Source organism: Brachyhypopomus gauderio, chromosome 12, assembly GCF_052324685.1.
Source record: "Brachyhypopomus gauderio isolate BG-103 chromosome 12, BGAUD_0.2, whole genome shotgun sequence".
Classification (NCBI taxonomy): Eukaryota; Metazoa; Chordata; class Actinopteri; order Gymnotiformes; family Hypopomidae; genus Brachyhypopomus; species Brachyhypopomus gauderio.
The window spans coordinates 10,550,828-10,572,984 of NC_135222.1; the positions used below are offsets into that span (position 1 = coordinate 10,550,828).

The following is a 22,157-nucleotide window of genomic DNA, read 5'->3' on the forward strand; positions in this document are numbered from 1 at the left end:
ATTCGAGCATAAAATGTTGCAAATAAAATTTTATTTATTTTTACGGCGGTTCATAAATCAAATATTTATTATTAATTATGGGGAGATGGGCCGCGGGCCAGTACAAATTCATGAAAGGGCCAGTTCTGGCCCGCGGGCCGCTAGTTGAATAGCGCTGATCTAAAGGGATAAAATAAATACATAAAGTTGTTAAAGAGCATTGTGCTCATTGGAAAGAAAACAACACTGCCCAAAAATCTGAAGGCCAGCTGTATACCATTAAGGTGAATTGTATATTATATATAATCTCTGTGGCGTTACATATGTGTGATAAGAGACCTAAGGGCACATGTGAATTTGATATGAGTCAAAAAAACAAACAAGCAGTTTAAATTGCACCAAAAACTTCTAATTGAAATTCATGTTTAGATTTTTCTTTGAATAGGTCTTTAATTGAATTGTGACGTTGGGGTGCTGGAGCAAGGACGAGACACGAGTCCAGGTCTCCGGTCCAAACGACACGTTTTATTTGTAAAGTATAGCGCAATGGCGCACAGAAAACAAACACAGGCACACAACGTGCAGACTATAGACAACGACGAGCACAGGACACTGCGCGAGCGCACATTAAATAGACAAACCACATTAACCCCAGGTGATTACGAGACGATTCACAGGTGAGACGGATTATCACATGACATAGCTATCACCACGAAATATCCACAGACGCAGACGATGCACGTAGACTACGTAAACACACGCCCAAAAGGGAGGGGCCGGGGTCCTCAACGTGACATGAATACTTAATATAATGCATAAAACCTTCATCTCAAAAGCCTCTGATTTCTTCAGTCTGTTTAAGTTCAGATTTTTATCAGTAAGTAAATATTTCTTTCATACAGTTCATAATTGTGTTTTCTGTGTGTGTTTTTTTTAGGTACAAATAACTTTGGATTTGTTTACACACAATCAGACACACAGACACACACACACACACACACACACACACACACACACACACACACACACACACACACACACACACACAGAATCCCTTACAGAAGACATTAATTCTGGAGACTTTTAAGAAAACCTATAACTTTTTGTAGATATGCTCAAATTGAAAGAAAAGTGTTGTACCGAGTTGTTACTTGAGCCATCCAACTGAAAGGGTGTATATTAGAACAATGACTACTTTACTGATAAGAGGCATACTTTGTGTGACAGAGCAAAAGGATACATATGGTTTTATTCATTTTGAATAACTAGCTTTTAATTTCTTTGTGTAAATTTGATGTTAGAGATATGTATAACAATGCCAACAACAGTGTGAAGTCATGAGAGACAATCAGCAATTAATCTTTTTACAGGTAGACGCCTGCACAGGCATGTGTGTGCACAGAATGAGTCAAAGATAAATGACACAAACTCTCCTAAAAATGCCATGGGAACCTTTTTAAATATTTGAATTCTTCAATTAATTGAGAAATGTACAAAATGTTAATAATGTCTTCCAGAAATAAAGCCAGCATAAATTTTGATGATGTTAGTGATGTCCCAATTTTATCTGAAACCTTGAAACACTGATGAATTTCTTCATAGTCCAAAGTATAAGTATATATATTTTTTATAAAAAGTAATAATGATTAATCTTGTAAATTGTCAGTGAAATTGTGAATTTATAAGGAGTCAAGTACATTAATATCAGGGAGCCCTTGACATGTTGGTAGAGAGCCAGGTTATGCCCCTCCTTGGCCTTCACACAATAGCAGGTGGTATAAATACTAAAGCAGAGGTAAGTGCTGATCTCAAACACCTGTGGGCTGTCAGTGAACCCACAGGACCATCATGGGGAAATATAGGGAGATACCGACATGGATGATCAGATGGGTGGTACTTGCCATTGGATTAAGCACCATTCAAACAGGTAGAATAATGTAATTTCCTAACAGGTACTCTGTCTCAGTTGTTCATTGTCAACAATTTTGTGAACCTGCAATACTATGAATTTGAAGTTTTGTATGGTGGCTGAATTGTTTGAGCAATGTGGAGCCACTGGAAAAACTTATGTCCTGTTTTTCCAGTTCTCCTCCTTCTATTGTGAATTTCATAAAATAAATGATTAATGAATAATGGTCCTTGAAAGGTATTAGGGGGTTCAGTACATTAATATTTGTGTAAATACACAAGAATCACTGTTCACTTTTCTCCAACAGCAGATGGACAAGTCAATATCATTCCACCTATGTCCAAGATATCCATGATTGCAGGTGGGTCACATGTCCTTCTGAAAGATAATTACTCCATAAGTACTACTGAGAGATTCCTGGATCTTAATTGTACAGAGGTCACTTTATGATTATATAGCAAATAAGTCACTACTTAAAAAGAGATTGATGGAGAATAATGGAATACATGTAATAGGATTATTAACTGAATGAACAAATAAATGTTTCATTACAGCAAGGGTATTTAAGCCCTTTTGTCAAGGTCAACAGCATCTGTCAGAGTTTATGAACACATGCTGTATAGCATTAGCATGCTCCTTTCTTTAGTTTTTCAGTGTATTATCTTTGGTGTCCCAGGTGTGAAACCTGCTCACAATGAAAGGGTCTGCAGCACATGGGGTAACTACCACTTCAAAACATTTGACGGGGACACCTTCGAGCTGCCATCAACCTGCAACTACATCTTGACCTCACAATGTGGTGCCACCTATGAAGACTTTAACATTCAGATGAGACGGCAAGTGGTGAACAACCAGCCCACAATAAGCAAGATCACCATGAAACTGGACGGCACAACAGTGGAGCTTACCAATAGCTCTGTCATAGTGGACGGCCATGAGTGAGTAGTGTCTTTAAGGGCCAAGGTGTTCATTGAGTGTTTTAAGGGTCTTAGGTGATGGTCAGTGTGCCTCCTTTGGTAGATGGAAACAGTTCTGAGTGAATGTACATTTTCCACAGGGTGATTCTGCCATTCAGCCACTCTGGAGTACTCATTGAGGAAAATCCCTCTTACATTAAAGTCACCGCCAAGCTGGGACTTGTGGTCCTGTGGAATGGGGATGATGCACTCATGGTAAGTAGAAAATCACAGGAGGAGCATTACCCAGAAATATGGTTTTATGTGTACTTATGCAGTGAATACTGTTACTGTTTTTGATTCATTGTATATAGTTATTAAGCCATTTATATTGTGAGGAGCTTGTGAAGTTTTTAGTCTTTCTGGTAGAATATTCAATGACCTTTTAAACCAAGAGCTGTTAATGCAGAGATTCAAGAATTACATTATCAAAGTAAGCCATGTAAAATTATGATTTTCAAGACAACGCAATGTTGTAAGGGATATCTATTTGTGCATATCAGACACTTCAAACCATGATACTATAAGGTCAAAGTTGTGATTTAAGTCTACATTTGATTTTGAATGTTGAAAAAAAAATTCAAGGCCAAAGGCATGTTGACTTATGTATGCTACAACTGTATGCTATGTATTTATTTCCTGTCTGGTTCATTTCAAATAAAAGAAGAAAAGAAAGCAGTAATAATAACAATGGCTTATTCATATCTTTGGCCAAGGTATTTAGCACTAAGGCCTTCAGTAAGTCATTGTACAGTCATAATGAACAGAAATCCCTAGTATCTATTTTGACCATATTCACAAAATCGTTCCTGATAAATGATAAATCACCTGCTGACTAGTGTAAATAAACTAGTTTTTAGGCTATTGTGGCTTGGCACGCCATTAGAATGTCACGCCATCCACGTAGGATGACAATGGTATGTCCCATGAGCTTTATGCTTGCACAGTTACTTGACAAGAGGTTCCACAATGCTGGCAAAATACTACAATGTAAATATAGTGCTACATATTGTGATTCTTTGAAGGATTTTAAAATGCTAGGAGTATATCTATTTTCTTTGAAATGCACAACTTAAAAATTCTTCTGTAACACATTGAACAGAAAAACAATTTGCATAGAGAAAATATTGTCCTTCATGAAACTAAAAGAGTAGCTGTAATGTTTTCATGATATTCGACATACTGATTACTGATTGGGTGGTAATTTCAACTTTAAACAGCAAACTGGAGATTGTTAGGTTCTAAATGTGGATTATCCTTCTGAAGTTTTTTTTTTACAGTGGGAAACCCTTTGCAATAAATATATAATCCTGCATTTGTTTATTTCTCCAGGTTGAATTGGACAACAAATACAAAAATCAGACCTGTGGACTCTGTGGTGATTTTAACGGAGTCCAACTCTACAATGAGTTCATCAAAAATGGTTGGTTTTCTGGGATTAGAATAAGGACATTCATAGTGACACTTGATGTGTCATATTGACTAATATGGTCTACCTCATCAAACTTTAGCTATACAGTTTATAATACATTAGAATGCATTAGTGAAATTTGTACATGTAAAATGTTGTTGTTTATGAATAGCAGTCCATGAACAGCAACCTTAAACCTTCAGATGGTAGTGCTTAAAGAGTCAGATGAAACAATGACAACTATGAGATGTTTTCTCTTGAAACATCAAGGTGATGAGATATCTCCATCTGAATATGGACACTTTGCAAAGATGGATGATCCAACTGAGAGCTGTACTGCATTAGCCCCTTCATCAGAAGAGAAGCCTAGTGCAAACTGCACAAAACTGGTACTGTTTGTCATAGTTCCATTTCTTACTTCATGGTAAACTTCATTTCTTACTTTCATTGCATTGCAAAATTCAGTTGTATAATCTGCATTCTTGTCTTCTGATGTCTATAGACCTCAGTGTGTGAGCAACTGCTCTCAGGACCAGCCTTCAGTAGCTGCAAAGACCTTGTGGCCCTTGATTTCTTCATCAAGGCTTGTGAATCAGACATGTGCAAATGCAGCAATAATTCCAACACTTTCTGCTTGTGCAGCACCATCTCAGAGTTCTCTCGCCAGTGTGTACATGCTGGTGGGAAACCGAGCCAATGGAGGACAGAACAGTTCTGCCGTAAGTCTTACCAAATGTTTCGATTGCCAAACTGCAGCTTCACCTCACATAAGAATCATACAGTGTAGTGGCTGATGATGATGTTGGTTTGTCTGAATTCAAATGCAGCACTGACAAAGTTTTTCTAAAGCAATGCCATTTCAAATGCTGTTGTGTTCTACTGGTTGATGCCTGTGATTCTCTTTTCTGTGCATTCCCATTCCCATCGATACCAATACCTCACATATTTAAAAGGCATGCCTCACTAATAATGAACTGACAATACCTGTTTTACAGCCAAAACATGTCCTCACCAAAACATGGTGCACCAGGAGTGTGGGAACCCCTGCATCAACACCTGCTCTAATCCTGACAGAGGTCATGTTTGTGAGGATCACTGCATTGATGGATGTTTCTGTCCTGCAGGTATACCATCTGCTTGAAAAATAGTACTACACTTATAACATTCTTAAAATCATACTACTTTGCAGTCTTTTTAAGAATAACATCTTTCATGGTTTCAGGGATAATTATTACATATATACATAATACCAGCACTGTTGAAAATGTTTAACTAACTCGTGTGAAAAATTGCTTTGAATTAGTTTTACTTTGTTTAGTATTCTAATGCAAATACGTAATCTTATATTTCACCTCAAATTAATTTATACAAATTACTAAATATTGTTTTCTGTCCTAGGTTATGTGTTTGATGACCTCACTGGTAAAGGCTGCATTGAGAGGACACAATGTTCCTGCTCCCACCAAGGAAAAATCTATCATCCTGGTCAGTCCTTCACTGGCAACTGTAAAGAATGGTAAGTAAGACACTTCCAACTTTTTGTTCTCTAATTACTGCTGATTACATGTCTATGAGCATGTAATTAACACACACACACACACACACACACACACACACACACACACACACACACACACACACACACACACACATATACACACACACACACACACACACAAAAATTTCTCTATGTGACCTGTAAGTAAATATTTGTAAAAACAAATATTGTCTTTCTGTGTAGCACATGTACCTCTAATAAGTGGACATGCAAAGAGACAGACTGTCCTGGGACCTGTTCTGTGGATGGAGGCTCTCACATTACCACATTTGATGGAAAGACATACAATTTCCATGGTGACTGTACATACATCCTCGCCAAGGTCAGTCTAACTGTCATATTTTTGGATGATGTCAGTGACATTAAATTGTGGTAATGCAATTACAAACTTTCATTGGTGCACAGGAGGTGTATTTAATGGAATTACGCAAAATCTATGGAATGATAGATGAACATTAACATTAGAGCCTATTGCTGCTTGAGATCTTCCTTAACCAAACATATTGTTCTTTAATAGATTCCAAACTGAGCTTTACTTTCACACACTAAAATACTTTAATATTTATGACAAATCAATGTCTGTGGGATTGTGCATAACATTATTGTTATATTGTTATTATCACATCTTATTATTATCACATCTCACGTTCATGTTCTTTCTCATGGGGTAGTGGCCAAGAGCTTTGCTTTCTTATTGTGGATCATGCCATCTTTCCATCTCAGCCATGAAACACAGATATCATTTTCAGTTTCCTTGACAATTTTACTTCTGTTGGTCTTGTGTCAAGGACTCATTCATTAACTTTTTATTTTGACCTTGATGTTTTAATTTGATGCCATTTCATGCTAAATGCATGCTGTCTCTACATTAACTCACAACTGGAATTATTTGTTTTCTCCTAGCAAACCAATGGCACAGAGTTCACGGTTGTAGGAGACCTGGTGAGATGTGGTCTGACCGATACAGAGACTTGCCTGAAGGGAGTTACTCTGGCTCTGTCTTCAGGCATTACGGTAATATATAAAAGAAGCTATGACAACTTTTATAGCTTCATGGGTGTTTCTTGGGGAATATGTTGAACTAATAAAAAATACTGAGATGCTGCTAAGAGCCATCAGCTTCCTGTTGTACTTCACCTGACCATTTTGTCCTGAAATTAAAACACTGATTTTAAAGAGAAAAGATTCCTCTGGAGATTTCACAGATGTTGTGTGCATGTGCATCTTTTCCCTTACACATGAGCAAGTGCACATGCATGCATGCATACACACACACACACACACACACACACACACACACACACACACACACACACACACACACACACACACACACACACACACACATCACTCCATTATTTTCTTTACAAACTCTGTCCTTTCAAGAGCATGCATTTTAAGGACCTTTTTATGTTATTGTCATTCTAAATAGGCATTATCATTTTACAGGTATTTAACATCCTGCCTGATGGAAAAGTCTTTGTCAACAGAATCTTTTCTCAGCTGCCTATTTCTACAGGTCGGTAATTATAAAAAATTTAATTAAAATTATTTTTGATACCTCTAAATGAAAAGTACACAAATGGTTCCTTTTTGGGTGAGGGGAGGGGGGTGCATAGATGAATATTGTACTGTTGACAATTGCTGATTAACAATGAACTATGTGGTTAAAATTTCATGTTATACGATGGTAAACTGTCCATAATTACCTTTTTTTCCTCTCTACAGCGGGTGTGAATGTTTTCAGGCCAACCACTTTTTACATCATTGTCCAGACATCTTTTGGACTTCAGATAGAGATCCAGCTTATACCTGTTATGCAGGTTTACATAACTGTAGATGTGACTCACAAGCAAAATGTAATGGGTATGTTAGATGCCCACTATTTATATATTTTTCATGTAACTGCTGTATGTGGTTGAGTATTATATATTTTAAAAAGTGAACACTTTAAATAACAAAACCATTACTTATATTGAATATTGTCAACTGATCGTCTTTCACTATTCTTAGGCCTTTGTGGAAACTATAACAACATCCAAAGTGATGATTTCACAACCATGTGTGGATCTCGTGAGGGTACTGGTGTAGGTTTTGCCAACAGCTGGAGGACCAGAGCTAACTGCCCTGAAGTGAAGAACACCTTTGAGAACCCCTGCAGTCTTAGCTTGGAAAATGGTACATCTCAATGTTTGACGTCATCAGTTTCATTAATACTGTTTCAACATATACTAGAATAAACATATCTCCCTTTCCTGGTTACAGAGAAATATGCCCAGCTCTGGTGTTCACTGCTGACAGACCCTAATGGTGTCTTTGCTCCTTGCCACAGTGAAATCAGCCCAGATATCTACCAAAAGGTACCCTGCAGTAGATAGTTGGTTTAGTATAAATATTTCACGTGTATGTACATTTCCTGTGGATGTAGGGTTAGGAAGGGTTTGACCTAATCATGTTCACTGTTTGCTTGTCCGAGCAGAACTGCATGTATGACACATGTAATTGTGAGAACAGTGAGAGCTGCATGTGTGCCGCTCTTTCTGCATACACTCACGCTTGTGCTTCTAAAGGGATTCTTCTCAATGGCTGGAGGAATGTAGCATGTAGTAAGTTACTGATCAATGATTTCATATCACAGATATAAACATTTATAAACAATAACATTGTTCACTGCTACCATTATAGCTGGGATGGATATGCCCAGAGTGTGTTGCTACTAAACTGGGTATTTCTTCTTCACAGAGAAATATGCCACTTGCCCTAACACCATGGTCTACTCCTATGACGTTCAAAACAGTACCCAGTCCTGCCGCTGCCACAGTGACCCAGACTTCACTTGTGCAATCACTTTTGAGTCTGTGGATGGGTGCATCTGTGCTCATGGAACATATTTGGATGAGGAGGGGAAATGTGTTCCACCAGCTAAATGTTCCTGCTATTACAAAGGAGCAGTGATTCCTCCCGGAGAGGTCATCACTAAGGATGGGGCCATGTGGTATGGCATGTTTGGACAGTGTCTATACCTTTTTGAGTGTGAACTGATGGCTAATTTACCTTAAAAATGTATGAAATTGTGTTTCAGCAATTGCAAGAATGGCAAACTCAGCTGCATCGGACATTCCCCTGATGTGCCATGTGAGTACTTCCACAATTTAATATCTATAGTTAAAATGAAATGTAGCTTTCTTCAGAATTAATACCCATACTATATGTTGAAACATTTTGTTGCCATCACATCCCTTTTCTATATATATCTACATGAAAACATAATTGTGATTTAAAATCTGTGAAATGAAAAAAAAAGTTATTACAGATAAATACATACAAGGAGTGTTTCTAGGATGAAGGGGTATTTGTTTTCTTACAACTTAATCAATGACGCTTCCAGCAAGCACGAAAATTTCCCCCTTACAAAGCAAATGTTTTTGTAAGCAGATTTGTTAATTTGTGTTAATTTTGCATATGCATGAGTGATCAGTATGTTAAAAAAGTTAGCTCAGCTAATTTCATGGTATAACACATCCAGCAACAACATCTATTAGACCTCATGCAGTTTCCAGGAAATAGAAGAAGTACACACATTATATGGCTGACACAAGACAGTGATTAGACAGCTGTAATTACAGAAAAGCCACAAAAAATATTTACAACCTATAGGATAAATATAAATTTATAATCAGAATCAGAAAAAAACATGTAAAGTGATTGGTATGAAACCTCATCACTCACATATGCTAAATTTATCTTCAGCTTGCTCCTCACCAATGGTATTCTTCAACTGCTCTGGTGCTGCCCCAGGAGCTTCAGGCTCTGAGTGCCAGAAGAGCTGCAACACCATGGACATGGCCTGTGTGAGTCATGGTGTTACGTGTAGCTGACACGCCATAATAATAAGGACATAGCTATTATAAATACAATGTGTGCATGTGAAGTGTGTGTCCTAAGAGTAAAAATTTCCACAATAGATCAGCACAGAGTGCATCTCAGGCTGTATGTGTCCCTCTGGGCTTTTGTCTGATGGAAAAGGAGGCTGCATCAAGGAGGACCTTTGCCCTTGTGTTCATAACAGTATTCTTTACCAGCCTGGAGATACCATCAATGTTGATTGCAATACCTGGTAAAGAGATCCTAATTTTCATATTTATCTGTGATGTAACATGCAAGGGATAAAACAGGATGCCGAGTTGAAAGTGAAGTTGAAAGTATATAGTTTTATTTGCCATGAAACACACAACATGGGACTTGATTAAACAAAGACAAGTAATGAACACATCAACACACACTAAATACTCTTACATTAACAAGACATAAGTGCAATGCATAACTCCAACAAGACAAGAAACAGGTGAGATTAATGACACAAATTAACATGTACACAGACAAGCAACACCCACAAACATATACGCACACAGACAAATCTGATGGAGTAGTCAGGGGTGGACCGTGGCAATGTAGTTATTGCTTGACTTCTGAACAAAAGGGTTAAAACTGCATTCACTGGAATCAGTCAAATACTTAATACTACAAAACATTCATTACAATTGCCTATAAACATTTATACCTTATAGCTTTAGTATATATTTCAGAACTTTTTTTCAAAATATACAAAAGTACAAAAACCAAGTTTTTCTTTCTATTTTTAATGCAGCACATGCAAAGACAGGAAATGGCAGTGCACCAATGACTTGTGCCATGGAACCTGTGCAGCTTATGGTGATGGACATTACATCACATTTGATGGCAAGAGATACATTTTTGATGGAAACTGTGAATATACCCTTGTCAGAGTAAGTACATAGAAAACTTTTACAACTGTTACACTTAGTAATCTTAGTAATTTCTTTTAAATTACTTGTGATATTCATGTCAATTCACATACATTTCTTTTTGGCATGATTAGGATCACTGTGGTCACAGCAATACCAGTGGCACTTTTAGAGTCATAACTGAAAACATTCCCTGTGGAACCACTGGTACCACCTGCTCCAAGGCAGTCAAGGTTTTCCTTGGGGTAAGAGTTGGCTTACTTCTGTTTGTCACGGTGACAGCTCCGGACCCGTCCCTGTGGGCGTGCCGCTACGTTGTCTGCGTGTCGTTATGTCCATATTTGTAGTTCCATGGGTGTGGGTTGTTTGTGAGCGTGTTCGTAGTCGCACCTGTGCCTTGTCTCGAGATCACGAGGGTTTGTGTTCATCACCTATTTAATGTACGTTCACGCAGTGTCTTGTGCTCGTCTTTGTCTAAAGTTTCGTGCCTGTGTGAGAGGTGTGTTGTCTGTTTGCACTTCGCACGGAGCTTCACGTGTTTATTTGTTCACATTAAACGTTAAGTGTTACACAGATCGACGTTCGTCTTGCTTCATATTTCGAGCGTCACACTGTTATTCTGCATATTGTGTTATACAATTAGTGTTTAGTGTAGTGACACTAAATACTTAACTGGCAAACTCATTTTCTTCTTCCAGAGTAATGAGATCATACTAACGGATGGAGCCTATCACGTTGTCCAGAGAGATGGAGCAGATGAAATTCCATACCAGATCATGTTCATGGGTGTTTATTTGGTGATTGAGGCAAAAAATGGCCTTATTCTTATGTGGGACCAAAAAACCAGTATTTTCATTAAGCTGAGTCCAGAATACAAGGTGAATATATGTTCATATAGTAAAGTAGAACAGAACCAAAAGGTGAACAATTCTTGTAATTATTCTACTCTGCCAACATTTCTAAACTTTGGAGTTATTTTGATTTCTCATGACAGGGTGATGTTTGTGGCCTCTGTGGAAATTATGATGGTAATGCAAACAATGACTTCACCTTAAGAAATCAAGGAGTAGTAAATAATGCCTTAGATTTTGGAAACAGCTGGAAAGAGTCTACAAGCTGCCCTGATGCTAACAGCATCAGCAACCCCTGTTTCTATAACCTGTACCGACAAGCTTGGGCTCAGAAACAATGTAGCATCATCATGAGCGAAGTTTTTACAACCTGCCATACTCAAGTAAGTTATTCTAATTACTAGTTTTAGCAGAGTTTTTAATACATTTAAACTATTATTAATTTATGCATTTTCCTGACAAGGTGGATCCAGCTCCTTTTTATGATGCTTGTGTCAGAGATACGTGTGCTTGTGATACGGGTGGAGATTGTGAGTGTTACTGCACTGCTGTAGCCGCATACGCAGAAGCCTGTAATGAGGGCGGAGTCTGTGTTGCTTGGAGAACCCCTAAAATCTGCCGTGAGTCACTTAATTGAATGTTCAATGTTGCTGGACAACAACAAAAAAAATATTTGAAAAAAATCTATTCAAGTTAAAATGCTGTCGTTCTTCCAGCACTGTTCTGTGATTACTACAACCCTCCTGATGAGTGTGAGTGGCACTACCAACCTTGTGGTGCCCCCTGTATGAAGACCTGCAGGAACCCCACTGGGAACTGCTCTAGTCAGATACCACCCCTAGAAGGTATGCAATAGTTTTAGATTAATTTAATATGCAAGCATGTAACTGAAAGTGAAAGGTGCCATTTATTTTTTTAATGTGTGATCTGTACAATTTGTTATCCCGTTTAATCAAGAATCATCTCTGATCAATTGATCATTGCAACCAAAGAAAACAGAGAGAAAGAGAAACAAAATAAGCTATTATTAACTTTGTAAAACCTAATGCAAAAAATAAAAAATAAACCAATGGGGTCGAAATCCCATTTTACCTTTTATGACAGTTCCATGTGTTTATGCCACTATGTTAACTATGCCACTGATATAGGCTTTTAAGTAAATTACAATTTTTACGTATGTAACAGAAATACATTTTTTTGCTAAACATATTTTCAAAAATGTAACTCATTTTTATGTCAAATGTTAGACATTATGCAGCTGACTGTTAATAGCAAGGGCAGTTAACCACAATGAACAGTGTTTTTTTTTATTTAAACTGAATTTCATTTTTATATTATTTACATTATGCTTTTTTACTAACCAATGTTACAAAAAAATGTTCTTTAAATTTCTTTCTTTCCTTTCAATCAATCAATCAATGTTGAGGTATCATGTCAAAATAACACTTAAATACTTAAATATTAAAGTTTGCACATTCCCACAAAATATTGCAATACAAAACATTTTTATAAAAGCTAATGCTATTAAAAAGAACCTTTTTAATGTAATTAAAATGTAATATATATTTACGTTTTGTAATTGATTCAGTTTGGCTAATTGATTTGGAGAAATCCTTATGCAATTTACATTTGTTAGCATAAAATGTAATAAAAATTATAAAAATTTGTTTTTAGCAGTTTGCTAATGGTCTTATAAGGGACATAATACAAATTTCCAAAGAGAGGTACTAAATGTATTTGCCATTTCATTTCATTACATGACAATCAACCCAAACATCTGCATCATATTTGATATTTTATGCATATCAAATACATTTTATTTTGCAATGTTTACATATAAGTTAATAATATGTTCTAGTATTTGTTACATGCCTATAAAATAAATTTGTATGATAAAATAATTGTATAACAAACATTAGATGCGACTGGTTTCAGTTGCATCTAATGTTTAAGTTGCAACTAATAAAACTATTGAGGTAGAAAAGCAACATTTTGCTGTTTACACACTAAAATGATAATTTACACTTCTGTAAACATATTTGTGGACTTATTTCTTCAGGCTGTTATCCCATTTGTCCTGCTGGTCAACCATATTTTGATGAGGACACAATGAAATGTGTTGTAAAGGAAAATTGTGGCTGCTATGACAAACAAGGAAAGCATTATAGCAATGGACAGGAAGTTCCAACCACAGAAAACTGTCAGATATGGTATGTTTATACTTGATACCAGAAAATAATTACTAATTACTTATTACATTTTTGTTTTCTTTTTATTTCATGAACATAAGCTAGCATGAAGGATTTTGAATTGCATTTTACATTGGATGCATTTAGTTAACTATTGTCCAAGATATGTTATTATGGTGATGGAAAATATTGTTACTGATTAGTACAGATAATTTAAATAAAAATAATGTAATTATTATTATCTTTAAATAAAACATTTTTTTTAATTTTTGTATTGCATGAAGCCATTGCAATTCTATGAAAATCAACTGCAAAACAGATATAACAGGTAAGTGATATTTCAAAATTCTCTTTTGTTACTCTACGGAGGCCACCTGTAAGCCACCCCCCTCAGTAACATCAGTAATCTATGTGGTCTTGTTGTTGTTTGCGTTGTGTTCGTACCTCAGGTAGCACGGCCTATTAGGGAGTTGCCCACCTGAGGGTTGTTTGTATGTCTATATACGTCTTGTCTATGTACCAGTTAACTGCTGGTTTTTAAGATCTAACTTTAATTCTGACTTTGCAGCTTGCACCTGTACATATGATGGAAAAAGCTATCCATATGGACACACAATCTACAACACTACTGATGGGCTTGGCAACTGCATCATAGCTATTTGTAAAGAAAATGGAAAAATAGGAAGAAATATATACCCTTGCCCTACATCTTTACCACCAACAGCACCTACACCAGCAACTACTTTTAATTTTTCAACAACTATACCAGGTAAGTGCCACTATTTGAGATACATGTATTGTGAATATTCAGCATATTACTGAAGTTAGAACATAGAAGTTCTAACAAAGGAGCGTAAGTTGTTGACGGGGGGGGGGGGGGGGGGGGGGCGTAAAATGGACACAAATTAGTAGTAACTCATTGAATATGGATCAGAGGTAAATAAACTAGATATTTTTTTTCGGCGTGAGATATCGGAAGTGTGGCGTGAGAGCGTGTGAAAACGGTCAAATGCGTGTGTCTCACGCTCAATGCGTGAGAGTTGGCAACCCTGAGGAAATGTAGCAATAGTGTTAACCAATACAGGCAACATAATGTTATGACACTATTCATTTGGCCTTTTGTTGAACCACGTTTAATTTTAATTGCAATTCTTTATACATATACTCCAAATGTCCCCTCTGACATAAATTTTTATGTATATATTTCTCAGATATCTGACCCTGAAACTCTATAAGTTTTATAGAAAATGGCCTTTGGCTTTCTACTGCAAAACAAAAGCCACCCTGAACTTCATTCCAAGTACTTTTTTTCCCTTCCAGAGATCGACATCCTCAATTTAAAACATTAAGCTGTAACTTAAATGGTTGCACTCAAAAACAAGTAACCAAAAAATGCAAGACCAAAAAAGATTAAAAGGGGGTTGATCTCAGGAAATATAGTTTATATAAGTATGTAGCCGCATAAAACGTGTTGAGTGCTATGTTACTTATTCATGTTTCAGTGTCAACACAGGAAACAACAATTACAACAAAAGTAACAACCGGAATACCACAGCATTGTGAAGTCTGTTCATGGACAACATGGATGAATGTCGACTATCCTGAATATGGACCAAATGGAGGCGACAATGAAACAATAAAAAATATAATTAAATCGGGACGATATAAAGTATGTGATAAACCAGTTGAAGTCAAATGTCAAGCAGTACGATATCCAGGTGTGCCATTATCAAAGTTAGACCAAAAGGTTACATGTAATAACTCTGGTCTAGTTTGTGAGAATAAATATCAAGCTCTCATATGTCTTGACTATGAAATAAAAGCCAAATGTTGTACACCCATTGAATGTACAACCACAACAAAACCAACAGCATCCACAACAACAACAACAAAACCAACAACTCAAACTTCCACAACAACAACCACAACAACACCAACCCCTACCCCAACAACATTAGGCCCTAGTCCTACGACAACAAGTGGTCCAAGTCCTACAACAACTATGACGCCAACTACTATGACATCACCAACATCAACAACAACAATAAAACCAACAACTTTACCAACAACTCCAACTTCCACAACAACACCAACAACTCAAACTTTCACAACAACAACCACAACAACACCAACAACAACACCAACAACTCAAACTTCCACAACAACAACCACAACAACACCAACCCCTACCCCAACAACGGGAGGATGCACCAAGTCTTGCAAATGGTCAGGTTGGATGGACTTTGGTCCTCCTACAACAGGTCCCAATGGTGGTGAAATAGTACCCATTAAAAGGATTAGTAACATTTATCCTAACATCTGTTCCAGTCCAACTGAAGTGGAGTGCAGAGCAAAACTCTTCCCTGCATTGCCACTTTCACAGCTAGGTCAGTCAGTAATCTGTAATGCACAGAATGGATTGATATGTCTGAACCAAAACCAGGGTCTTCAACAGCAGTGCTTTGACTATGAGATTAGAGTACTCTGTTGTGAAACAAATTGCCCAACAACAATTCCTACAACAACATTAGGCCCTAGTCCTACGACAACAAGTGGTCCAAGTCCTACAACAACTATGACGCCAACTACTACGACATCACCAACATCAACAACAACAATAAAACCAACAACTTTACCAACAACTCCAACTTCCACAACAACACCAACAACTCAAACTTTCACAACAACAACCACAACAACACCAACAACAACACCAACAACTCAAACTTCCACAACAACAACCACAACAACACCAACCCCTACCCCAACAACGGGAGGATGCACCAAGTCTTGCAAATGGTCAGGTTGGATGGACTTTGGTCCTCCTACAACAGGTCCCAATGGTGGTGAAATAGTACCCATTAAAAGGATTAGTAACATTTATCCTAACATCTGTTCCAGTCCAACTGAAGTGGAGTGCAGAGCAAAACTCTTCCCTGCATTGCCACTTTCACAGCTAGGTCAGTCAGTAATCTGTAATGCACAGAATGGATTGATATGTCTGAACCAAAACCAGGGTCTTCAACAGCAGTGCTTTGACTATGAGATTAGAGTACTCTGTTGTGAAACAAATTGCCCAACAACAATTCCTACAACAACATTAGGCCCTAGTCCTACGACAACAAGTGGTCCAAGTCCTACAACAACTATGACGCCAACTACTACGACATCACCAACATCAACAACAACAATAAAACCAACAACTTTACCAACAACTCCAACTTCCACAACAACACCAACAACTCAAACTTTCACAACAACAACCACAACAACACCAACAACAACACCAACAACTCAAACTTCCACAACAACAACCACAACAACACCAACCCCTACCCCAACAACGGGAGGATGCACCAAGTCTTGCAAATGGTCAGGTTGGATGGACTTTGGTCCTCCTACAACAGGTCCCAATGGTGGTGAAATAGTACCCATTAAAAGGATTAGTAACATTTATCCTAACATCTGTTCCAGTCCAACTGAAGTGGAGTGCAGAGCAAAACTCTTCCCTGCATTGCCACTTTCACAGCTAGGTCAGTCAGTGATCTGTAATGCACAGAATGGATTGATATGTCTGAACCAAAACCAGGGTCTTCAACAGCAGTGCTTTGACTATGAGATTAGAGTACTCTGTTGTGAAACAAATTGCCCAACAATTCCTACAACAACATTTGGCCCTAGTCCTACAACAACAAGTGGTCCAAGTCCTACAACAACTATGACGCTAACCACTACGACATCACCAACAACAACATCCACAACAACAACAACAAAACCAACAACTCAAACTTCCACAACAACAACCACTACAACAACAACACCAACAACAACACCAACAACTCAAACTTCCACAACAACAACCACAACAACACCAACCCCTACCCCAACAACGGGAGGATGCACCAAGTCTTGCAAATGGTCAGGTTGGATGGACTTTGGTCCTCCTACAACAGGTCCCAATGGTGGTGAAATAGTACCCATTAAAAGGATTAGTAACATTTATCCTAACATCTGTTCCAGTCCAACTGAAGTGGAGTGCAGAGCAAAACTCTTCCCTGCATTGCCACTTTCACAGCTAGGTCAGTCAGTAATCTGTAATGCACAGAATGGATTGATATGTCTGAACCAAAACCAGGGTCTTCAACAGCAGTGCTTTGACTATGAGATTAGAGTACTCTGTTGTGAAACAAATTGCCCAACAATTCCTACAACAACATTTGGCCCTAGTCCTACGACAACAAGTGGTCCAAGTCCTACAACAACTATGACGCTAACCACTACGACATCACCAACAACAACATCCACAACAACAACAACAAAACCAACAACTCAAACTTCCACAACAACAACCACTACAACAACAACACCAACAACAACACCAACAACTCAAACTTCCACAACAACAACAACACCAACCCCTACCCCAACAACGGGAGGATGCACCAAGTCTTGCAAATGGTCAGGTTGGATGGACTTTGGTCCTCCTACAACAGGTCCCAATGGTGGTGAAATAGTACCCATTAAAAGGATTAGTAACATTTATCCTAACATCTGTTCCAGTCCAACTGAAGTGGAGTGCAGAGCAAAACTCTTCCCTGCATTGCCACTTTCACAGCTAGGTCAGTCAGTAATCTGTAATGCACAGAATGGATTGATATGTCTGAACCAAAACCAGGGTCTTCAACAGCAGTGCTTTGACTATGAGATTAGAGTACTCTGTTGTGAAACAAATTGCCCAACAACAATTCCTACAACAACATTAGGCCCTAGTCCTACGACAACAAGTGGTCCAAGTCCTACAACAACTATGACGCCAACTACTACGACATCACCAACATCAACAACAACAATAAAACCAACAACTTTACCAACAACTCCAACTTCCACAACAACACCAACAACTCAAACTTTCACAACAACAACCACAACAACACCAACAACAACACCAACAACTCAAACTTCCACAACAACAACCACAACAACACCAACCCCTACCCCAACAACGGGAGGATGCACCAAGTCTTGCAAATGGTCAGGTTGGATGGACTTTGGTCCTCCTACAACAGGTCCCAATGGTGGTGAAATAGTACCCATTAAAAGGATTAGTAACATTTATCCTAACATCTGTTCCAGTCCAACTGAAGTGGAGTGCAGAGCAAAACTCTTCCCTGCATTGCCACTTTCACAGCTAGGTCAGTCAGTAATCTGTAATGCACAGAATGGATTGATATGTCTGAACCAAAACCAGGGTCTTCAACAGCAGTGCTTTGACTATGAGATTAGAGTACTCTGTTGTGAAACAAATTGCCCAACAACAATTCCTACAACAACATTAGGCCCTAGTCCTACGACAACAAGTGGTCCAAGTCCTACAACAACTACGACGCCAACCACTACGACATCACCAACATCAACAACAACAATAAAACCAACAACTTTACCAACAACTCCAACTTCCACAACAACTACAACAACACCAACAACTCAAACTTCCACAACAACAACCTCAACAACACCAACAACAACACCAACAACTCAAACTTCTACAACAACACCAACCCCTACCCCAACAACGGGAGGATGCACCAAGTCTTGCAAATGGTCAGGTTGGATGGACTTTGGTCCTCCTACAACAGGTCCCAATGGTGGTGAAATAGTACCCATTAAAAGGATTAGTAACATTTATCCTAACATCTGTTCCAGTCCAACTGAAGTGGAGTGCAGAGCAAAACTCTTCCCTGCATTGCCACTTTCACAGCTAGGTCAGTCAGTGATCTGTAATGCACAGAATGGATTGATATGTCTGAACCAAAACCAGGGTCTTCAACAGCAGTGCTTTGACTATGAGATTAGAGTACTCTGTTGTGAAACAAATTGCCCAACAATTCCTACAACAACATTTGGCCCTAGTCCTACAACAACAAGTGGTCCAAGTCCTACAACAACTATGACGCTAACCACTACGACATCACCAACAACAACATCCACAACAACAACAACAAAACCAACAACTCAAACTTCCACAACAACAACCACTACAACAACAACACCAACAACAACACCAACAACTCAAACTTCCACAACAACAACCACAACAACACCAACCCCTACCCCAACAACGGGAGGATGCACCAAGTCTTGCAAATGGTCAGGTTGGATGGACTTTGGTCCTCCTACAACAGGTCCCAATGGTGGTGAAATAGTACCCATTAAAAGGATTAGTAACATTTATCCTAACATCTGTTCCAGTCCAACTGAAGTGGAGTGCAGAGCAAAACTCTTCCCTGCATTGCCACTTTCACAGCTAGGTCAGTCAGTGATCTGTAATGCACAGAATGGATTGATATGTCTGAACCAAAACCAGGGTCTTCAACAGCAGTGCTTTGACTATGAGATTAGAGTACTCTGTTGTGAAACAAATTGCCCAACAATTCCTACAACAACATTTGGCCCTAGTCCTACAACAACAAGTGGTCCAAGTCCTACAACAACTATGACGCTAACCACTACGACATCACCAACAACAACATCCACAACAACAACAACAAAACCAACAACTCAAACTTCCACAACAACAACCACTACAACAACAACACCAACAACAACACCAACAACTCAAACTTCCACAACAACAACAACACCAACCCCTACCCCAACAACGGGAGGATGCACCAAGTCTTGCAAATGGTCAGGTTGGATGGACTTTGGTCCTCCTACAACAGGTCCCAATGGTGGTGAAATAGTACCCATTAAAAGGATTAGTAACATTTATCCTAACATCTGTTCCAGTCCAACTGAAGTGGAGTGCAGAGCAAAACTCTTCCCTGCATTGCCACTTTCACAGCTAGGTCAGTCAGTAATTTGTAATGCACAGAATGGATTGATATGTCTGAACCAAAACCAGGGTCTTCAACAGCAGTGCTTTGACTATGAGATTAGAGTACTCTGTTGTGAAACAAATTGCCCAACAACAATTCCTACAACAACATTAGGCCCTAGTCCTACAACAACAAGTGGTCCAAGTCCTACAACAACTATGACGCCAACTACTACGACATCACCAACATCAACAACAACAATAAAACCAACAACTTTACCAACAACTCCAACTTCCACAACAACACCAACAACTCAAACTTTCACAACAACAACCACAACAACACCAACAACAACACCAACAACTCAAACTTCCACAACAACAACCACAACAACACCAACCCCTACCCCAACAACGGGAGGATGCACCAAGTCTTGCAAATGGTCAGGTTGGATGGACTTTGGTCCTCCTACAACAGGTCCCAATGGTGGTGAAATAGTACCCATTAAAAGGATTAGTAACATTTATCCTAACATCTGTTCCAGTCCAACTGAAGTGGAGTGCAGAGCAAAACTCTTCCCTGCATTGCCACTTTCACAGCTAGGTCAGTCAGTAATCTGTAATGCACAGAATGGATTGATATGTCTGAACCAAAACCAGGGTCTTCAACAGCAGTGCTTTGACTATGAGATTAGAGTACTCTGTTGTGAAACAAATTGCCCAACAACAATTCCTACAACAACATTAGGCCCTAGTCCTACGACAACAAGTGGTCCAAGTCCTACAACAACTACGACGCCAACCACTACGACATCACCAACATCAACAACAACAATAAAACCAACAACTTTACCAACAACTCCAACTTCCACAACAACTACAACAACACCAACAACTCAAACTTCTACAACAACACCAACCCCTACCCCAACAACGGGAGGATGCACCAAGTCTTGCAAATGGTCCGGTTGGATGGACTTTGGTCCTCCTACAACAGGTCCCAATGGTGGTGAAATAGTACCCATTAAAAGGATTAGTAACATTTATCCTAACATCTGTTCCAGTCCAACTGAAGTGGAGTGCAGAGCAAAACTCTTCCCTGCATTGCCACTTTCACAGCTAGGTCAGTCAGTGATCTGTAATGCACAGAATGGATTGATATGTCTGAACCAAAACCAGGGTCTTCAACAGCAGTGCTTTGACTATGAGATTAGAGTACTCTGTTGTGAAACAAATTGCCCAACAATTCCTACAACAACATTTGGCCCTAGTCCTACAACAACAAGTGGTCCAAGTCCTACAACAACTATGACGCTAACCACTACGACATCACCAACAACAACATCCACAACAACAACAACAAAACCAACAACTCAAACTTCCACAACAACAACCACTACAACAACAACACCAACAACAACACCAACAACTCAAACTTCCACAACAACAACCACACCAACACCTACCCCAACAACGGAAGGATGCACCAAGTCTTGCAAATGGTCAGGTTGGATGGACTTTGGTCCTCCTACAACAGGTCCCAATGGTGGTGAAATAGTACCCATTAAAAGGATTAGTAACATTTATCCTAACATCTGTTCCAGTCCAACTGAAGTGGAGTGCAGAGCAAAACTCTTCCCTGCATTGCCACTTTCACAGCTAGGTCAGTCAGTAATCTGTAATGCACAGAATGGATTGATATGTCTGAACCAAAACCAGGG

The 22,157-nt window shown here is 38.7% G+C and overlaps 2 protein-coding genes across 2 annotated transcripts; both read left to right on the forward strand.

The window, feature by feature from the left end:
• The first annotated feature begins 1,853 nt into the window (after window positions 1-1,853).
• LOC143528447 (mucin-5B-like) lies at window positions 1,854-14,072 on the forward strand. Its single transcript, XM_077024147.1, has 28 exons — window positions 1,854-1,872; window positions 2,196-2,249; window positions 2,565-2,826; window positions 2,946-3,060; window positions 4,177-4,267; window positions 4,526-4,644; window positions 4,758-4,974; window positions 5,251-5,379; window positions 5,654-5,771; window positions 5,997-6,135; window positions 6,717-6,827; window positions 7,263-7,332; window positions 7,542-7,679; window positions 7,827-7,991; window positions 8,079-8,173; window positions 8,293-8,419; window positions 8,556-8,808; window positions 8,896-8,948; window positions 9,564-9,664; window positions 9,779-9,930; window positions 10,462-10,600; window positions 10,714-10,824; window positions 11,278-11,457; window positions 11,574-11,813; window positions 11,894-12,050; window positions 12,147-12,275; window positions 13,490-13,640; window positions 14,069-14,072. The coding sequence occupies exons 1-28, from the start codon at window positions 1,854-1,856 to the stop codon at window positions 14,070-14,072; spliced, it is 3,639 nt and encodes a 1,212-aa protein (XP_076880262.1).
• A 4,354-nt stretch (window positions 14,073-18,426) lies between these two features.
• On the forward strand, window positions 18,427-20,467 carry LOC143528448 (mucin-5AC-like). The gene is made up of 2 exons (XM_077024148.1): window positions 18,427-20,311; window positions 20,409-20,467. Exons 1-2 carry the CDS (start codon window positions 18,427-18,429, stop codon window positions 20,465-20,467), a joined length of 1,944 nt encoding a protein of 647 aa, XP_076880263.1.
• Window positions 20,468-22,157: the final 1,690 nt, after the last annotated feature.